The 17,034-nt window shown below is 47.2% G+C and overlaps 1 protein-coding gene across 1 annotated transcript; it reads left to right on the top strand.

The window, feature by feature from the left end:
- The first annotated feature begins 2,134 nt into the window (after window positions 1-2,134).
- Window positions 2,135-10,281, top strand: LOC140185313 (uncharacterized). The gene is made up of 2 exons (XM_072238705.1): window positions 2,135-2,165; window positions 5,038-10,281. The coding sequence occupies exon 2, from the start codon at window positions 5,785-5,787 to the stop codon at window positions 7,135-7,137; it is 1,353 nt and encodes a 450-aa protein (XP_072094806.1). The 5' UTR covers window positions 2,135-2,165; window positions 5,038-5,784; the 3' UTR covers window positions 7,138-10,281.
- Window positions 10,282-17,034: the final 6,753 nt, after the last annotated feature.

Here is a 17,034-nt window from a genome sequence, read left to right on the forward strand (position 1 = left end):
AACTTGTGATTGGGAAAACAGCCCGTCTTGTGCTTCTGATCTCTTCACCGAGATTCAGTATCAAGGAGCCGTGCGACTTTTGTGTGGCCCATGCATTAGAGTTTGCTCCGATCAGGATTTAGGGACACGGATGTGGAGATATAGAGTTCAGGTTATATTTTGGATCAATATGTGGGAAGTTAGAGGTCAGACTAGCATTTGGGGACATGGTTATGGTGGGATTGAGGTCAGGACAGGGTCCAGTTTCAGGGATGTGGGGTATTGGACGTCAGATTAGATGAGAGTTTAGATTTAGGGATGTGGGGTGTTTGAAGTCAAATTAAGCTTCAGGGACAGTGGTCTGGAGATTGAGAGGTGAGATTAGGGTCTCGGATGAGGGATGTGGAGAGGTATAGATTGGCGTTTAGGGACATGGTTGTGGTGGGTTAGGTTGGTTAACGTTTAGGGACAGGAGGGTGGGGTGTGAGAGGTCAGACTAACCTTTAGGAACAGGGAGGAGGGGGTTCTGTGTTCGGTTTAAGATTTCAAGAAAGGGATGTCAGGAAATTAGTGTTCATATGACAGTAAGGTGCAGGGATGAGACGTTGTGAGAGGCTCCATTTACGTTTGGGGACAGAGATATGGTGGGGGGTGCGTAGAAGTCAGGTCAGGGTTTAGGGACAGGGATGTGGAGAGGCAAGGTTCAAATTATGCTTCAGGGTCTGGGAAGTGGGGTGTCAGTGATCAGAAGAGATTAGTTTTGGGGACAGATGTGGGGTGATAGACATCAGATTACATTAGGGATTAGAGACAGTGGTGTGGAGTCTTAGACATCAGATTAGGTTTAAGTACAGACATGTGGGGTGTGAGATACCAGACTGCATTAGGGTTTAGGGACAATAATGTGGGGTGCTCGATATCAGTTTAGGTTTGTTAGATATCAGATTACATGAGGGTTTAGGGACAGAGGTGGGGTGTTAGATTCCCGGATGCATTAGGGTTTAGCGACTGTGATGTGGGGTGTTCGAGATCAGAATAAGTTCAGAGACAGGGATGTGAGGAGTTACAATGCAGATTAGGATTCAGTGGCTGGGATGCCATGTTGTGGGAGGACAGATTTAGGCTTGGGGACAGGGGTCTGGGTTTTAGAGATCAGTCTGAGTTTCGGGACAAGCATTTGGGTGAGTTAGAGATTATTTGGGTTTAGGAACAAGCATGTGGGCGAGTTAGAGATCAGTTTGGGTTTAGGAAGAAGCACGTGGGCGTGTTAGAGATCATTTGGGTTTAGGCACAGGCATGTGTGTAAATTAGACATCGGATTAGGCAATGAAGACGAAGCTTAGAAAGGTTAATGGGGCCTAGCGGCGACTCCTTTGCTTGCATCTTCGGAAAAAAGCTCTATTTCCATCTTTAATATCTCTATTTTTCCATTTCATGGTTCTTTTTAAAACTCTTACCTGGGGTTACACGCTGATTACAGTTCTTTGCCGAAATGCGACCCGCTGTCGGGGTTCCATTACTGGCCGTTGTTCGGCACGCCAAAGGCTCGGCCCAAGAGTTCGGCTCGAATTCGGAAGCCTAGGATTTCGGGGTTGTCGAGACGGGCGGATCGAGGGTAGGTGTCACGACAGGAGACCCGTTTGTCGTCGGGGGTGTCGGAATATCTGCTGTGTGTCTGAAGACCCGGGATCTTTGCGATCTTCAGGCACAGAACTCGAAAAAAGAAGCGACGTAACGGACATTTAACATCGTAAACTAGCCAGTTGTTTGTTATGTCCCGGTTTCACCTATCACCTCATCTCCCCCCACATTTTGACACCCTCCCTTCCTTTCCAGTCCTGAAGACGGGCAACACTCAAAAGTTGCTGGTGAACGCAGTCGGCCGGGCACCATCTATAGAAAGATGAGCAGTCGATGTATCGGGCCGAGATCCTTCGTCAGGACTAACTGAAAGAAGAGATAGTAAGAGATTTGAAAGGTCTCGGTCTGAAACGCCGACTGTTCACTCCTCTCCATAGTTGCTGCCGCCTCCCCGAGTTCCTCCAGCACTTTGTGTGAGTTGCTTTGGTTTTCCGCATCTGCAGATTGTCTCCAATTTAAACCAATGCGCATGCGTGGTCGTCGGGACCAATGCGGATATCGCGCATGCGCTGTGTAGACGAGAAGCTCACAGTGATCGGTGGCAGGTAAGAGCGAGCTCCGGGCGGTAAAAAGTAATCACCGGCGTCTGAAACGCGACCGAAGGACAACTACTGTGATTTCCAGCCACACTGGTGCTGCAACCCACGACAGTCCTAGTCCTTTCCCTCTTTCTCAGCCCCACGATCCGTACCCGGGCCCAAGAGAGCTTTCGACTCGTAGGCCGCGGGCGTCTCCGCCGCCTGTTTTGCCGCACATGCGCATTCCTGTTTTTCAATGGCGGACAGGGAGGTTTCTCATCGTTAGGGCTTCTGGGTAAAGTGGCAGCCATGGGCGATCGTACCGGCGTTGTCCCGTACAGTCAAAGGAAGGGCGAGCGGATGTATCTCCCAAACACTGCCGAGCTCCAGCTATGTAAATCCGAGAGATTATGAACTCCGAACAAAAATATAGTTCCCAGTTAATCTCGGTTGAAGAGTTTACCTTCCAGTCGGTGAAAATGTCAATTAGTGCTGTATGGAAATAAAACTTTCCGTCAGATTTAGTTCTCTCTGAGTGAATAACGATATGAAACACCTTTGCCTCGATGACAAGTGACTTGTGGCTTTCACATCACAAAAGTGCCGCAGTCCAGTGAGAATAGCCACTGCCCTCCACTTTATATTCATTGGCATTGCCATCGATGGGTTCCTCACTGTCAATCAGCTGGTGGGAGGGTATCCGAGTAATTAGTAAATCTCCAGGATCATACATGTAGAAACAAGTGCTCTTTGTAGTCTTGTGGAACATGACTAGAACTTGAAATAATACCAAAGGACAGAGACAAATTGAGCCAAGTCTTAGGTTGATTGAAGTCAGAAATAGCACATTCTCACACAGACAGGAATACAGTCAGAGAATTTGATGGTCAGTCAGAATGTCTGATCCGTGCCTTGTTCGAAGATGAGTGCATATAGAAACATAGAAATCTACAATATATTACAGGCCCTTCGGCCCACAGTGTTGTGCCGTCCATGTAACCTATTCTAGAAACTGCCTCGGATTTCCCAACCGCATTGCACTCCGTTTTCCTGAGCTCCACGTACATATCTAACAGTCTCTCAAAAGACTCCATGGTATCTGCCTCTACCATCATCGCTGGCAGTGCATTCCATACACCTACTACTCTCTGTGTGAAAAACCTACCTCTGACATCCCCTTTGACCCTACTTCCAACACCTTAAAACTACACCCCTCGTGTTTGCCAGTTCAGCCCCAGGAAAAAGCCTCTGGCTACCCACACGATCAATGCCTTTCATCATCTTATACACATCTGTAAGGGCACCTCTCGTCTTCCGTCGCTGGAATGTAATGTTAAAATTGTACAAGCCATTGGTAATGCCAAATTTCGAGTATTGTGTACAGTTCTGGTCACCGAATTATAGGAAGAAGATTTACTAGAATGTTACCTGGGTTCCAGCACCTAAGTTACAGAGAAAGGTTGAACAAGTTAGGTCTTTATTCTTTGGAGCGTAGAAGGTTGAGGGGAGACTTGATAGAGGTATTTAAAATTATGAGGGGGATAGATAGAGTTGACGTGGATAGACTTTTTCCATTGAGTATAGGGGAGATTCAAGCAAGAGGACATGAGTTGAGAGCTAAGGGGCAAAAGTTTAGGGGTAACACGAGGGGGAACTTCTTGACTCGGAGAGTGGTAGCTGTGTGGAACGAGCTTCCAGTAGAAGTAGTAGAGGCAGGCTCGATTTTCTCACTTAAAAAAAATTGGGTGGTTATATGGACAGGAAAGGAATGAAGGGTTATGGGCTGAGTGCAGGGAGATGGGACTAGGTGAGAGTAAGCGTTCGGCACGGACTAGAAGGGCCGAGATGGCCTGTTTCCTTGCTGTAATTGTTATATTTTTATAAGTGAACAGAAAAAAAATCCACTACACTATAGAAGAAAAAAACAAAAAAAGAGGGACTGGGCAGTCCATTTAGAGGGTACGACCAAAAAAGAAGAAAGAAAGACTTCCTGATCAAATCTAAAATGTCAGAAAAAAATGAAAGAGTAATAAATCAAATTAAATGAAAATATTGGATAAAAGGTCACCAGATTTGCTCAAATTTAAAGGATGTATCAAATGTCCCACTTCTTATTGTCTCTAAACTTAAACGGGACATAATGGAGGAGAGCCAATAGAAGACCGTCTCTCAGGAGCTTCTCCAACAACTTGCCCTCCACTGAAGTAAGAACCACTGGTCTGTAATTTCCTGGCTTATCTCTACTCCCTTTCTTGAAAAGGGTACAATATCTCCTCATCCTCTAGTACTTTTCCTCTCTCTATTGATGTGCAAAGATCATCGCCAGAGGCTCAGCAATTTCCTTCCTCACTTCACACAGTACCCTGGGGTATATCTGAAGTTGAGTACCCCCAACTTGTGTTGAAATTGCTAAAATTGTGATGCCAGAGCTCACATTTAGAGATCATATAGAAACATGTAAAATTCTGGAAGGAATAGATAAGATAGAGGCAGGAAAGTTGTTTCCACTGGTAGATGAGACTAGAACTAGAGGACATTGCCGCAAGGTTCGGTGGGAGATTGAGATGAGGAGGAACTGCTTTTCCCAGAGGATAGTGAATCTGTGGATTTCTCTGACCAATGAAGGAGTGGAGGCTACATCAGTAAATGTATTTAAGTCAAGATTGTATAGATTTTTGCATAGTTGGGGAATTAAGGTTTATGGGGAAAAGGCAGGTAGGTGGAGATGAGTCCATGGCCAGATCAGCCATGATCTTATTCAATGGCGGATCAGGCTCAAAGGGCCAGATGGCCAACTCCTGCTCCTATTTCTTTTGTTCTGATGTTCTCACCACAGACTAAAACCTCTCTTGAAATATTGTCCTTCACCCATTGATGTCGATTGCCAATATTTTTACAGGTTTGAAATGGCAGAACACTTGTGTACGGGAATCTCAAACACAACAACATATCAGTTTTGCTGTCTGGATATTTAAGGAGTGACCAAATATTTTCTTTGCTGCACCAACACATCTGTTGTCGATCCTTGGAGATGAAGAAGTGTTTCATCCCAGCTGGTAATGTATTCTGTCTTTGAGATGAAGTTTTCTGTTTTTACTCTGTAAAATTCACTGGAACCGGGAGCTGAGAACACTCCAGCATTTGTTCACTGGAGATCAGTTCTCAACTGCTTTGATTGTACAAGTGATTCAAACGTCTGACTTTCTGAGTTGCCAGAGAATTGATCGCATAGAGATATCATTCTCCTTCTCTCAGTGTGGGAAGAGATTCACTCACAGGCTACCCACAGACACGCCAGTGAGTTCACAGTGGGGAGAGGCCATTCACCCGCTCTGTGTGAGGGAGGGGAACCACTCAGTCATCCAGTCTGAAGATACATCAGCAAGTTCACACCATAGTGAGATGCTCCACCTGTTCTGCAAGCGGGAAGCCATTCTGTTATTGATGCTAAAGGTATATCAGAAAATTCACCAGTGAGAGGACATTGACCTGCTCGGACGGTGGGAAGGCATTCACACAGTCAATCACGCCACAGTGACACCAGTGAGTTCACACTGGGCAGAAGTCATTCACCTGCTCTGAATGTGGGAAAGGATTCACTCAATCATCTCAACTGAATGAGCACCAGCGAGTTCACACTGAAAAGATGCCGTTCACCTGCTCAGACTGTGGGAAGGGATTCACTCAATCGTCCACACTACATAGACACCAGCGAGTTCACACTGGGGAGAGGCCATTCACCTGCTCAGACTGTGGGAAAGGATTCATTCAGTCAAATCACCTGCTACAACATCAGTTCATTCACACTGGGGAGAGACGGTTTACCTGCTCAGACTGTGGTAAGGGATTCACTCGGCCATGTCGACTGAAGATACATCAGCAAATTCACACTGGGGAGAGGCCGTACATCTGTTCTGAATGTGGGAAGGGATTTGCTCGGTCATCTCAACTTCAGGCACATCAGCGAGTTCACACTGGGGAGAGGCCGTTCAGCTGCTCTGAATGTGGGAAAAGATTCATTCTTTCATCTCGGCTCTTAAGACACCAGCAAATTCACACTGGGGAGAAACCATTCATCTGCTCAGAATGTGGGAAGGGATTCACATATTCAGCTCATCTGAGACAACATCAGTTTGTTCACACTGTGGAGAGACCGTTCACCTGCTCTGAATGTGGGAAAGGATTCAGTCTTTCATCTCATCTCTTGAAACACCAGCAAATTCACACTGGGGAGAGGCCGTTCACCTGCTCAGAATGTGGGAAGGGATTCACCTGTTCAGCTCAGCTGAAAGAACATCAGTTTGTTCACACTGCGGAGAGGCCGTTCACCTGCTCAGACTGTGGGAAAGGATTCATTCGGCATTCTCAACTACTGACACACCAGTTAGATCACACTGGGGAGAAACCATTCATCTGCTCTGAATGTGGGAAGGGATTCACCCATTCAGCTCAACTGAGGGATCATCAGCGATTTCACACTGGGGAATGGCCATTCATCTGCTCTGAATGTGGGAAGGGCTTCACTCGGCCATCTCGACTGAAGGTGCATCAGCGACTTCACACTGGGGAGAGGCCGTTCATCTGCTCTGAATGCGGTAAGGGATTTGCTCGGACATCTCAACTTCAGGTACATCAGAAACTTCACACTAGGGAGAGGCCATTCAGATGCTCTGAATGTGGGAAGGGCTTCATTCAGCCATCTCAACTGAAGGTTCATCAGCGAGTTCACACTAGGGAGAAACCTTTCAGCTGCTCTGAATGTGGGAAGAGATTCACTTGGTCATCCCATCTTTTGAGGCACAACCAAATTCACACTGGGGAGAAGCCGTTCATCTGCTCTGAATGTCGGAAGAGTTTCTCCCGGTCATCTCAACTGAAGGCACACCAGCGAATTCACACTGGGGAGAAACCGTTCACCTGCTCAGATTGTGGGAAGGAATTCACTCGGTCTTCTGAGCTTAAAATACATCAGCGAATTCACACTGGGGGATGCCACTGACCTGTTCTGAATGTGGGGAAGGATTCACTCAGACATCCCAATTAAGACTATAAGATATAGGAGCAGAAGTCGGCCATTTGCCCTTTCAAGTCTGCTCCGCCATTCAGTCATGGGCTGATCCAATTCTTCCAGTCATCCCCACTCCCCTGCCTTCTCCCCATACCCTTTGATGGCCTGGCTAATCCAGAACCTATCTTTCTCCGCCTTAAACACACCAAATGACTTGGCCTCCACAGTTGCTTATGGCAACAAATTCCACAAATTTACCACCGTCTGAGTAAAGTAAGTTCTCCTCATCTCTGATCTAAATGGATGTCCTTCAATCCTGAAATCGTGCTGTCTTGTCATAGAATAACTTTCCCATATCTACTCTGTTCAGAGCTTTTAACATTCGATATGATTGCATGAGATTCCCCCTCCCGACCCCCCCCCCATTCTCCTGAACTCCAGGGAATACAGCCCAAGAGAAGACAGATGCTTCTCGTGTGGTAACCCTTTCATTCCTGGAATCATTCTTGTGACTCTTCTCTGAACCCTCTCCAATGTCAGTTTATCCTCTCTAAAATAAGGAGCTCAAAACTGCTCAGAATACTCCAAGTGTGGTCTCATGAGAGCCTTATAGAGCCTCAACATCACATCCCTGCCCTTATATTCTGTACCTCGAGAAATGAATGCCAACATTGCATTCACCTTCTTCACCACAGACTCAGCCTGGAGGTTAACCTTTAAGGTATCCTGCACAAGGACTTCCAAGTTCCTTTGCATCTCTGCATTTTGAATTCTCTCCCAATCTAAATAACCGTCTGCCTGTTTATTTCTTTCACCAATATGCACGACCATACACCTTCCAACATTGTATTTCATTGACTACTTCTTGGCCCATTCCCTGAAACTATCTAAATCTCTCTGCCAGCACTCTGTTTCCTCAGCACGACCCGCTCCTCCACCTATCTTTGTATCATTGGCAAATTTTTCCACAAATCCATTAATCCAACAGTCCAAGTCATTGACATACATCATAAAAAGCAGTGGTCTCAACACCGACCACAGTGGAACTCCATTGGTAACCAGCAGCCAGCCAGAACAGGATCCCTTTATTCCCACTCTGTTTTCTGTTGATCAGCCAATGCTCCAACCATGGTAGTAAATTCTCTCTAATTCCATGAGATTTATCTTGCTTAGCAGCCTCATGTGCAGCACCTTTCAAAGGCCCCTGAAAATCCAAGTATACCACATCAACTACATCTCCTTTGTCCACCCAACTTGTAATTTCCGCAAAGAATTGCAGTAGGTTATTAAGGCAGGATTTTCCTTTCAGGAAACCACGCAGGCTTTGGCCTATCCTGTCATGTGCCTCCTAGTACTCCGTAATCTCATCCATAACAATCGATTCCAGCAACTTCCCAACCACTGAAGTCAGGCTTTCAGGTCTGTAGTTTCTTTTCTGCTGCCTTCCACCCTTCTTAAATAGTGGAGTAACATTTGTAATGTTCCAGTCATCAGGTACTATGCCAGAATCTATCGATTCTTGAAAGATCTTTAGTAATGCCGACGAAATCTCTCCAGCTATTTCCTTCAGAACCCGAAGGTGCATTCCATCAGGTCCAGGAGATTTATCCACCCTCAGACCTTTAACCTTCCTGAGCACCTTCTCAGTTGTAACTTTCACTGCATGTGCTTCACTTTCCTGACACTCTTGAATGTCCGATATTCAGTACTGCAGATGCCTTCCACCGTGAAGAATCATGCAAAATACGCATTCAGTTCCTCTGCCATCTCTGTGTCTCCCATCACAATATCTCCCGTGTCATTTTCTACTGGTCGTATCTCTATTCTCAACTCTCTTTTCCCAGTGGCAGCCATCCTTTAGCCAAGTTTCAGATTTGGCCACAACGTCATATTGCCAATCTAACTGAATTTCAAGACCATCCACTTTATTTCTTATGCTGCGAGCACTCAAATACAGCTCTGTGTGGTGCACCCTCTCCAAACCTGTCATGCTACGTTTTGGAGGACAGGAACCCCCGAACTTGCCGGAAAGTCTGAGGAATGGAAATGAAACTTAACTGAGAAGATGCTGGGACATGAAAATGCATTTTGGACCGATGAGGCTGATGTTTGTTACTCCAGGATTACTTACAACACTATTGGAGCGGCCAAGGATACCCCTTTCTGAGAGAGGTCTCGCCAGTCATCCGGTATTGAATGAACTCCGCACGTATACACAGGGGAGAAACTGTACAACTGCTCAGACTGCGGGAAGGAATTCACTCAGTCATCTCAACTGAATGAACATCAGCGAGTTCACACTGGGTAGAAGCCGTTCACCTGTTCCAACTGGGAATTAATTCACACTTTCATCTCGCCTGTCTGCACACCAGACTGTTTTCAGCAGTGAGAGGATGTTGACCTGCTCAGACTGCGGGAAGGCATTCACACACTCATCCACACTGCAGAGACAGTGGCGGGTTCACACTGTGGTGAGGGTGGTCACCTGCTCTGAGTGTGGGATGGGTTTCAATCAGTCATTCATCCTTGTGTCACCCTGCCGGGCTTTGACCCATCATTAAACGGAGAGATCAGAAGCTTGAGAGGGCGTAATTCACTCAAGTTCGCCAATTGAGCATTAAAGGCAGTGGTTTCAGGGCAGGTTACTTTTGAGCTTTCACCAGGGGCCAGTCAACAGTCAGGATTGATGATCAAGAAGATGCCAACGTTAGGCAGCAGCAAATGGAGTGGCCGATGCTGGACTGGGCAGAGTTGGAGTGGAGACTTTGAGGCTTTACCTCTTTGAGGGTTCAGTCAGGACAGCCTTCGCACAGAGAAGGCAAAGTTATACTGGAGGTGGAAGTGTTTTTGCCCCCTTCCTCACATTTGCTCAGTTAGAACAGTCAAGATGCCAGGCAGGATAGTGGAAAGCTCCTCTTGCGGGATGTGGAAAGGCAGGAGATCCTCCTGTGTCCCTGATAACTACACCTGTGAGAAGGGCATCCAGCTTCAGCTCCAAATAATCCACATTAAGGAGTGGGAGCTGGAACTGGATGAACTCCAGATCATTCGGGAGGCTGGAGGGATGATAGGTCGGACATATAGAGAGGTAGTTGTAACCAGGCTGTACGCCACAGGAAACTGAGTGACAGTCGCGAAGCGAAAATGGGGGGGGAGGGGGGGGATGAGAACAGCAAGTGCAGTGTACCCCTGTGTCCATCCCGCTGAACAACACATATATCACTTTTGTCACAGTTAGAGATGGTGGGATAACCTGGCAAAGGAAGGTTACAGCAGGAGGGTCTCTGGCGCTTAGTCTGGTTCTGAAACTGAGCAGGGGAGGGTGGAGAAGAGGCGAGCTGTGGTCATTGGTGAATCATTAGCTAAGGGAACGTACTGGATGTTCTGTGGGTGAGAATGAGATTCCAGGATGGTATGTAGCTTCCTGTGTGCTCCAGGTCTGGGTTATCTCCGGCCGAGCACTCAGTTTTGCTCAGGAGGGTGAACAGTGAAGGTCGTGATCCATGTGGGTACCAATGATATGGGCTGGTAGAGTAACGAGGTTCTGAAGGGAGTGAGGTGCTAAGTTAAAGGGCAGCTCGTCCAGGGCTGTGACCACAGGTCTGTTATCTGTGCCACATGCCAAGAATAGGAAGATTATACAGTTTAACATGTGTCTAAGGATTTGGTGCAGGAGGGAGGGCATAATGTTATTGGATCATTTGAGCCCGCAAGGATTACTGTATGTACAGGAGTTTGCATTGGGGTGGAGGGGACATGGTTGCTGGAAGGTGAAGTGGGCGGACAGGTCTCTCTCTCTCTCTCAGACACACACAAACATATGCAGTGGAGTGTGAGGCAGGGGAGTGGGGAGGGATAAGGGGAATGAGGAGGATGGTGTTAGGGCTCATTCACAAAGTCTCAGACTCACCAAACTGTCCCCCTCTGGAATTGGTCCCATTCCCTACCCCAGGCTGGGGGTGAGCGTTGAGTTGCCTTGCCAACAAGAAACTGAATTGTTGATAGCATCTGGTTGACATACTTCGGTAATAAATTTACGTTGAACTTGAACATTGAAATGTATTGTTTTTAAAACTTGTACTGATGAGAAATGATCTCTGTGAAGGTCTGGGAGTGGAAAATGAACTGGTGTTCAGCCCCACTGCTCCATGCCAGACAAGATCCCCTATCTGAGTCTGTCCCATCTGTCTGTGCTTGACACGCCTCCCTCTAAAGTTTCCTTTTTCTGTACCTGTCCCAGTGCCTTTTATTTTCCTTCACAACCTCATTCTCCTGCCTTCACCCTTTAACCTTTGATGACTTTACTAATCAATGTATGTTTTATCTGAACAGGATGACTTGGCCTCTGAGCTGTCTGTGGCAATGAATTTCACAGGTCCCTCATCTGTCTAAATGCATGCTCTCTGGTATTTGACATTGTGACCCAGAAGATTAAAAGTGGCAGTTATCTGCTCTATCGAGATCTTTCGTTATCTGATCAACTTCTATCAGGTCACCCTGAGCTCCTCCACTCCAGAGAAAACAGCCCAAGTTTATCCGAACTCTCCTTACACAGTAGCTCATGATTCCAATCCACACAACATCCTGGTGAACCTCTCCTGCAATCTCCTCATTGCTGCCCCAAACACCAGTGGCGTAATGGATTTTAACTAAGTAAATGGTGGATTGTTGATTAATAAGGGTGTCAAAGGTGACTGGTAGAAGGCAGCAGCGTGGGGTTCAGAGGGGACATCCAATAGCCGTGATCGAATGGTGGAGAAGACTCAATGGACGGAATGGGTATTTCAGTTTCTACTGAATTGTTGTATAGTGTTGAGATGGCGAAGCGGTGGGGAGTAAGGTGTGGGTGCAGGTAAGAGTGAGTGTCCAGGTAGGAGATGGTGTTAAGCACCTTTTCACCACATCTGGTAACCAACAACAATTAACTCAGAGTGGATCAATCATAAGTCCCTTTATGTTTATTTGCAGCAAGGGAAAACTAGCACTGCCCAGGTGCTGGTAATAGCTTTATCAAAAAGAGACAATACCATCACCCCTTTGGACACCGGTTCAAGGACAAGGTGCATTCTGTTGTCTGCTGAAACAATGTTTGGCATTCTTCCAGTCACACAGCTGCGGTTCTGCTCTCAAGTGCTCAGGTACCATCAGCATCATGTTGCACCAAGATTATTAGCAAAGCACTCTGATGCAATACAGGTTCCATTTTGTTACAGAAAGAAATGCCATTTTGGTCCGACAAGTGAAGTACGTTTCCCTAGTGGTGGAGAAGCATTCCTTCACACCCCCTTACGTCACTCCCCATTTCTGTTCACACCTCCGATCCTTGCGGCCTTCACCCTCTGTGAAAACCCTTATGTCACTCCCCATTTCTGTTAACACCTCCGATCCTTCACACCTCACCATCTGTGAAAACCCTTACATCACTTCCCATGTCTGTTCACACCCCCGATCCTTCACACCTCACCCTCTGTGAAAATCCTTACATCACTCCTCATTTCTGTTCACACCTCACCCTCTGTGAAAACCCTTACGTCACTCCCCATTTCCGTTAACACCTCCGATCCTTCACACCTCACCCTCTGTGAAAACCCTTACATCACTCCCCATGTCTGTTCACACCTCCGATCCTTCACACCTCACCCTCTGTGAAAACCCTTACGTCACTCCCCATTTCCGTTAACACCTCCAATCCTCGTGGCCCTCGCCCTCTGTGAAAACCCTTACATCACTCCCCATTTCTGTTCACACCTCCGATCCTTCACACCTCACCATCTGTGAAAACCCTTACATCACTCCCCATTTCTGTTCACACCCCCGATCCTTCACACCTCACCCTCTGTGAAAACCCTTACATCACTCCCCATGTCTGTTCACACCTCCGATCCTTCACACCTCACCCTCTGTGAAAACCCTTACATCACTCCCCATTTCTGTTCACACCTCCGATCCTTCACACCTCACCCTCTGTGAAAACCCTTATGTCACTCCCCATTTCTGTTCACACCTCCGATCCTTGTGGTGCTCACCATCTGTGAAAACCCTTCTTACCCTACACCCATCGTCATTTTGTAACCCCGCCTGACCCCTACACCATTTACCATCCCTGTAAAGCCTCCACCATCCACACTGGCGCAATAGCTGACAGCTGACCTGAGAAGGACACCGACCGTGGCAGGTAGCAGGGCTCACAAAACACACTCACACCAGCTGACATTTTTTATAACCCGACCGATTTTCATGGTTATCTTGTCTAAACCGCTTCCTACCTTCCTATCTTTACCTTACCCCGCTCCCCCCACTGATCTCCCTCCTGGAACATATCCTTGCCAGCGAGGGAAGTTCTACACGCTCCCATTTACTTCCTCCCTCAGCTCCATTCGGGCTTAGAAACAGTCCTTCCAGGAGAGGCAACATTTCAAAATTGGGTAAGAATAGGATGATTTGGCAGATGAATGTGTGGCTGAGGAACTGGTGCAGGGGCATTGCATCAGATCTCTGGGTCATTGGGATCTCTCCTGGGGTTGCAATGATCTGTACAACAGGGACAGGTTGCATCTGAACCTGGCGGGGTCCAGTATGCTCGTGGGCAGGTTTGTTAGAGCTTGTGTTTAAAATAACTTGTCAGGGGGATGGGAACCGGAGTGTGAGTGCTGGGGATGAGGTAGCTGGTTGGCAACAGAGGTAGCGTGCAGTGAGAGTACTAGCAAGCGCCATGCTACCCTCATGTTTTGAGAGACGGCACACCACACGATCAGCTTTATCTGTGCCTGCTCATGCTGTGTCTATGCCTGATAAGAGAACCTACACACTGAATAGAAGCTTCCTTCACTGTGCTATCAGAATTTGGAACAGCCTTCCAGATACTGTGGTTGGAAACATCAGTGACGATGGGTTCCAAGCCTTCAAGAGTCGAGTGCACAAACACCTATCATCTCTGGGAGGGAAGGCACATGCTTCTTCATAAGATATGATGAAGGGGACCAGGATGGCAATGCTTGGCTGTTGGCAGGTAGGGTTAATACCTGACTTTCAAGAGCACTTTGAGTTATGTTCCGGCTGGACTTAGTCCTTAAACTGCTAGAGAACAGTGCGTAAAGAACAGATGCTGTTTTCTCCCAGTCGTGATTAGTTTTTAGTTCCAAGTGCTCCTGTCACGTTTTGTCACCCTGCAACCTTATTCTTCAATCTCTTTGAATAATGGAGGACAGCAGGTGTATAAATGTCTCTCTCCAGCAGACTTCATCATGACTCCAGTATTTCTACTATTTTTTTTTAAATGTTTCTTAATTGTACATATGATTTTCTTGTGTTCTATCGCTGAGCAGCGGTGAACCATCTGATTGGCCTGTCAGAGTTCTCTTTGGGAACTTGTTGACTTGATCAGCATTTCTGATCTAGCTATTGTTCACGATCACACGTAATAAACAAAAATGCAGAGGCTGATATCAGGTGAAAATTGCAGTCAACGGAATGAGTTGCACCGTTAAAGTGAGACAACATCTATAAGGGTGATGATTGCAGGACTGAAGGAATGTGCGCAGTGTACAGAGTAACAGAGGTGAACTTGTAGCACAGTGTGATTTGAGTACATCTCCGTGTCGTGGCTGAAAGAAGATTACAACCCGGAGCTTAACGTCCAAGCAGACACGTTGTATCTAGAGGACAGGTAAGTAGGCAAAGGGGTGGGTGCCTCTGCTAAAATATGAAATCAAATCATTACAAAAAAAGGGGCGGCAAAGGATCAGAAGATGTAAAATCTCTGTAGGTAGAGCGAAGAATCATTAAGTGTAACAAGACCCTGCGATGATTTATATGCAGACCTCCAACCGTTGTAAGGATGTGGTCTACGAATTACAATTGGAGAGAAAACGCATACCAAGAGGGCTATGTTACGATAGTCATGGGGGATTACAATTAGGAAAATCAGGTTAGTGTTGATTACAGAGGGGGAAATTTGTAAAATGCCAACGAGATGTCAGTTGAACACGTTGGGGATCAGCTATTCTGGATTGTGTGTTGAGCGATGAACTGGAACTGAGTGCTGATGAAATCGCAGAGCACACTCGATGGGCCGAATGGCCTGATTGTGCTGTATCATGTGGAGTTCTGATCTAACAAACCCCTGCAATGCTGAGTGACCAGAGTTCAGTCCTGGGTGTGAGGAACTGCTGCAATATCTGCAGAATCTGACATTAACAGTCCCTCGTCAACTCGCAACTAGATTTAGTTACCATCTGACAGTGACAGCGGGTCAGGGTAGGAGACAGGGACAGAGACTACATCTGCTGTCCCGTCTGACAGTGATTGTAGGTCAGGGTAGGAGACAGGGGGAGAGACTACATCTGCTGACCCGTCTGACAGTGACTGTAGGTCAGGGTAGGAGACAGAGGCAGAGATTACATCTGCTGTCCCGTCTGACAGTGACTGTAGGTCAGGGTAGGAGACAGGGGGAGAGACTACATCTGCTGACCCGTCTGACAGTGACTGCAGGTCAGGGTAGGAGAATTCCTCTTGTCCTCACCGACCACCCCACCATCGTCTGTGTCCAGCACATAATTTTCTGCAACATCCGCCATCTCCGGCAGCATCCCAGCACCAAGCACATCTTTCCTCCCCCTCAACACGTTTTGCTTTCCGCAGAGATTGCTCCCCACGTGACTCCCTTGTCCATTCTCCCCTCCCGACTGATCTCCATTCTGGCACTTATCCTTGCAAGTGGAACAGGTGCTACATCTGCTGCTTCACCTCCTCCGTCACGACCATTCAGGTCTCCAAACAGTCCTTCCAGGTGAGGCGACACTTCAACTGTGAGTCGGTTGGGGTTATCTATCGTATCTGTTTCATCGTATCCCCCGGGATCAATAAAGTATGAGTGTGAATATGACTATGACTATGACTGTGCTGTGACTTCTTGTATACTGATGAGACTTGACGTAGACTGGGAGACCGCGTCACCGAGTACTACCGCTCCAGCCGCCTGAAAAAGCAGGATTGTCCAAACGGCCCCCAATTTTAATTCAAAGGTACATTTAATGTCAGAGAAATGTGCGAGGCCTCTTGACCTGGTGTGTATGGATTTCCTGTCAATAGAACCCGATACCAGAAACACGACGAATGTCTCAGTCATCACGGATCACTACACCAGACATGCGCAGGCTTTCCCTACCAACGATCAGAGGGCGTCCACGGTGGCCAAAGTTTTATGGGAGAAATATTTAATTTATTATGACCTCCCCAGGCGGGTACATAGTGGTCAGGGACAGGATTTCGAGAGTAGGGTCATACATGAATACATGATGTACTGAGCCCGCTTGGGGTCGAGAAGTCGTGGACTACGCCTTGTCATTCGCTGGGTGATCCCCAGCCGGAGATGTTTCACCGGACCTCACCAGACGTGCTCGGAAACTTGGAAATCTGCAAGAAGAACAATTGGACTCAACGTATTGGAGATCTGTTCCACTGCTACAACTGCAGATGACAAGAAGCTACCGGGTACTCGCCAAATTATCTCATGTTTGGGCGCGAGGCAATGTCGCCCAGCGACCTTTATTTTGGGACTGAGGAGAAAGACCGACCATCGAAGACTTATCTGAAGTATGTGTCTGATATGAGAAGGGAGCTGATAAAAGTCTTATGAACTGGCAGAATCAAGGAAGTAAGAGGAGCTATGATCAAAACGTAAGGTTCTCCCAACTCCTGCCGGGAGACAGAGTCCTCACAAGGAACTTGGGGCTGTCTGGGAAGCATAAGTTGGCTGAACACTGGGTGGCTACGCCCGATGTAGTGGAGAGTCAGATGCTAAACGGATCAGTTTTCAGGGTGAAACCAGAGGACGGGAACGGGCCTGTCAAGATTCCACATCGGAACCACCTTCTGCCTCTGGGACAA

Source organism: Mobula birostris, chromosome 20 (assembly GCF_030028105.1).
Source record: "Mobula birostris isolate sMobBir1 chromosome 20, sMobBir1.hap1, whole genome shotgun sequence".
Taxonomy (NCBI): domain Eukaryota; kingdom Metazoa; phylum Chordata; class Chondrichthyes; order Myliobatiformes; family Myliobatidae; genus Mobula; species Mobula birostris.

Bases quoted from the DNA above. Each gene is read 5' to 3' on its own strand.
- LOC140185313 (XM_072238705.1), top strand. From the start codon at position 5,785: ATGCCGTTCACCTGCTCAGACTGTGGGAAGGGATTCACTCAATCGTCC.